This window comes from Morone saxatilis, unplaced genomic scaffold (assembly GCF_004916995.1).
Source record: "Morone saxatilis isolate NCDOM2014 unplaced genomic scaffold, NCSU_SB_2.0 Contig19, whole genome shotgun sequence".
NCBI classification, from domain to species: domain Eukaryota; kingdom Metazoa; phylum Chordata; class Actinopteri; family Moronidae; genus Morone; species Morone saxatilis.
This window is the reverse complement of record NW_023339751.1, coordinates 61,599-65,042: the sequence shown is the minus strand read 5'-3', so window position 1 is coordinate 65,042 and position 3,444 is coordinate 61,599. Positions and strand designations below refer to the sequence as shown.

At 42.2% G+C, this 3,444-nt stretch overlaps 1 protein-coding gene across 2 annotated transcripts in view; it reads left to right on the top strand.

Annotated features, from left to right (window-relative positions):
* Window positions 1–1,044: 1,044 nt before the first annotated feature.
* The window catches only part of LOC118329335 (transient receptor potential cation channel subfamily A member 1-like), a gene marked incomplete at its 3' end in the record, with an annotated part of 7,554 nt that continues 5,154 nt past the window's right edge, over window positions 1,045–3,444 (top strand). Inside the window, 6 exon segments of one of the 2 annotated variants that reach the window (XM_035663473.1) lie at window positions 1,045–1,163; window positions 1,399–1,786; window positions 2,026–2,112; window positions 2,518–2,668; window positions 2,944–3,105; window positions 3,187–3,296. In XM_035663473.1, coding sequence (XP_035519366.1) covers window positions 1,583–1,786; window positions 2,026–2,112; window positions 2,518–2,668; window positions 2,944–3,105; window positions 3,187–3,296 — 714 coding nt within the window. 2 annotated transcript variants of the gene reach the window in all.

The window sequence follows — 3,444 nt, the reverse complement described above, 5'->3', positions numbered from 1 at the left end:
TTGGCGCCCCCTGGTGTCACAAACAGAAAGATAAGCGGTTGCTATAACATCCTGTTGAATACTGCACTGTGTACAAATACTTCATTACTGTACTTCAGTAGTTATTCAGGGGTATTTCTTTTTTACAGTTTTATAAGAAACGCTATAATAATAATAATAATATTATAAATAAATATACAATAGCTGAACTTTCTGCTTACAGTAACAGCAGCTTCTTACTGCAGTTATCTCAAACTTAAATTTTCCAAGACAATTGAAGAATTTTGAAGAGAAAGTTGCTGCATAGGTTCCACGGTCAGTGAACATTCAGAATATTTTCATTTCTGTCATACACAACTTTATTTATTAAAACTGTAGAACCACAGTAGCACACTTAATAAAATATATAAATTTAACAAACACTTAAACTAACATGAATTAAAGCTCCAGTGTGTAACATTACCGTAATATAATATCCATAGGTATGTTATTATATTTTTATTATTATGTTAGTTGAATCTTTGTGTTTTTGTTACCTTAGAATGAGATGTGTATATCTACAGAGGGAGCGGGTCCTCTTCTGGCAGAGTCTGCCATGTTGAACTACCATGTTTCTACAGTAGCAGTAGCTTTTGCGTTTCCTGCACGTTACCTGGCCACTATAATGGAAAGGGATGGTGAGTTGCAATCTGAAACTACACCACTAGATGTTGCTAAATCTTATAGACTGGAGATTTAAAATTCTGTTAAACATATTTATATAATTTTATTTCTGATAATGACTTTAATGTGAGCAGAGTCACTGTGGTGTCAATATGAAGCATTCCAGCAGGCACTCATGATCCAACAGGAAGCTGTGTGTGTTTTATAAAATAAAAGCTTATAAAATCATCTCTGTTGATGTCAGTCGCTGGTTTCTATTCAGTCTACGGTCCTGGACCTAGACCCTCCAGCCACTGATAAGAAGATAACCTTTGAGCAGGCGGCGGCGATCAGCTGACTTTATGGTTTTGTTTTGAGCAAAAACCACAAAGCAAAGACTCAGACAGATCAGTGCAGGTTTCAGGAGATTTGGTAGATTTTAAGAGCTCCACAGGATGAAGAGGGGGACCCAGGCCAGACTGTCAGGTCTGCATAATCCTGGACTGGAGCTGGAGATGACAGGAAGCAACAACCTGATCCACGTGAGTCTGAGCCAGAACCAGAACCACCTTTAATCTAATCTGCTGGGAGTCCCAGATGGTTTACTGATTCTTTTTTATAATAATCAATAACACAAAGACTGATACATCGAACAGAAAATGCTCTATGACAAGTAAAAGTACTGCATTCAGAACTTTACTTAAGTTAAGAGTATGTAAGTATTATGTGCAGTGAAAGTAGTATATTCGGTGTCCTCAGGTCTCGGGGAGTCCTCAGGTCTCAGGGAGTCCTCAGGTCTCGGGGTGTCCTCAGGTCTCGGTGTGTCCTCAGGGGTCCAGGTCTTCAGTGTCAGCGGCAGTGAAGGCTGGAGTCCAGTGGGCATCATACTCCTGCAGCCGCTGGAAGCAGAGTAGAAAAAAGCTGACAGGTGACACACACACAGAGTCTGTGGTTTGAGGAGATGTGGATTTATTACAGGTATAACTCTGATGATCAATACTCAGGTGTTCAGCTGGAGATCAGTTACAGTGGTCTGGCTGAGGATCACGAAGGTGACGAAGATCAGCGAGACGAAACTGACACAACGAATAAAAACCAACATCTGAATAAAAAACTGCTGAACTACTTCAGACAGCTGGCTGCAACCAACCACGACTCTGACCAGGTAACACCGACCAGGTAACACTGACCAGGTAACACTGACCAGGTAACACCGACCAGGTAACATTGACCAGGTAACACCGACCAAGTAACACTGACCAAGTAACACCGACCAGGTAACATTGACCAGGTAACAGTGTTTTACAGTGTGTCCTATCAGTGGGGGAGGGTTAGGTGGAGGGTAAGGGTTTGGCTTGTATCCATTAATTTAACAAACTCCTGAACCTGTGTGTGTTTGTGCAGGTGGACCTTCAGTTTCTGGATCAGGTGATCTCAGACGGAGCTGATCCCAACAGTTCAGACAGATACGGACAGACCATCCTGCATGAGGTCAACACAGGATTTTCATTTATTCTACACTTTGTTCGTTTCACTGCTAACATTTACAACTACTACAAAACACAAAATACCACATTGTAAAGAATCAGGTTCAGTTATACACCTTTATTGTACTTTATAGTACTACTACAGGTTTAATATAGTACTACTACAGGTTTACTGCAGTACTACTACAGGTTTACTGCAGTACTACTACAGGTTTAACATAGTACTACTAAAGGTTTAATATAGAACTTTATTGTATTACTTTATTTTTACACTGTGACACTGCGCTGTAGAGTAACGGTTAAGTCAGTTTCTTGTACCCTGTCTGACTCTGATTTGCAATCTGGTTTCATGTTTTATTTTAAATCATAGAGACAACCTGCCTTCTGTCTGATGAAGGTTCTGTTTTAGGTCTCCAGGGCGTGGAGTGTGGATGTGATGCGGTTCTTCTTGGACCGGGGCTCAGACCTCCACAGGCCAGATCAGTTTGGAATCACTGCGCTTCATGTGGCCTCAGCCCTGGACTACCAGGACATGGTTCAGTTCCTGCTGGACCAAAAAGGTCTTTGTGGAGTCCAGAAGGGTGTTAAAGGACATGTTGTTGTTGTAGTTTGTGTCTTTTAGTATGACGGTCCTCTGTAGGAGGGCAGGGAACTCTCATAATCCATCGAAAATCCTGCCCCCTTTTCAATCTGGTCTCTAGTATTTCTCCTGCTGAAACATTTGAAAACCTTCTCTTTTTAATGAAAACAAACTACAATAAGGTTTTAATAGTCTACTAATGGCAAAGACTCATCAAGCTGTAGTTCTTGATCAATAGGTGTGTGTTGTCCTCAGCTGATCCAGAGGCTCGGACTCTTCTGGACCAGCAGACCCCTCTTCACTATGCTGCCAAAAACGAAGCCATCGGTTCCATCAGACTGCTGCTGCAGAACGGAGCCTCCATCAGCTGCACCGACTACAAACACAGAACGCCATTGCAGCTCGCCGCCAACATGGGTACTCTGACATTACTCTGACATCACTCTGACATCACACTGACATCATTCTGACATCAGACTGACATGTATCTGTTTTCAGAGCGCAGTGAAGCAGCTCGGCTGTTGTTGGAACTTGGGGCAGAGGCAGGGATAAAGGATTCTGACGGACAGCTCTGTATAACCGCTCTGATTGGTCGGATGAGTCCAGTGGTAACAATTTCCCGCCTACTGACAGATAACAGGCTGTGATTAGTCCAAAAAACAACTTTTCAATATTGTTGTTTCTCTGTATGTTGGCCAGAGGGGATAAAACAGGGTAGAACAGAATAAAATAGTGTGGGCGCCCGGTTAGCTCAGT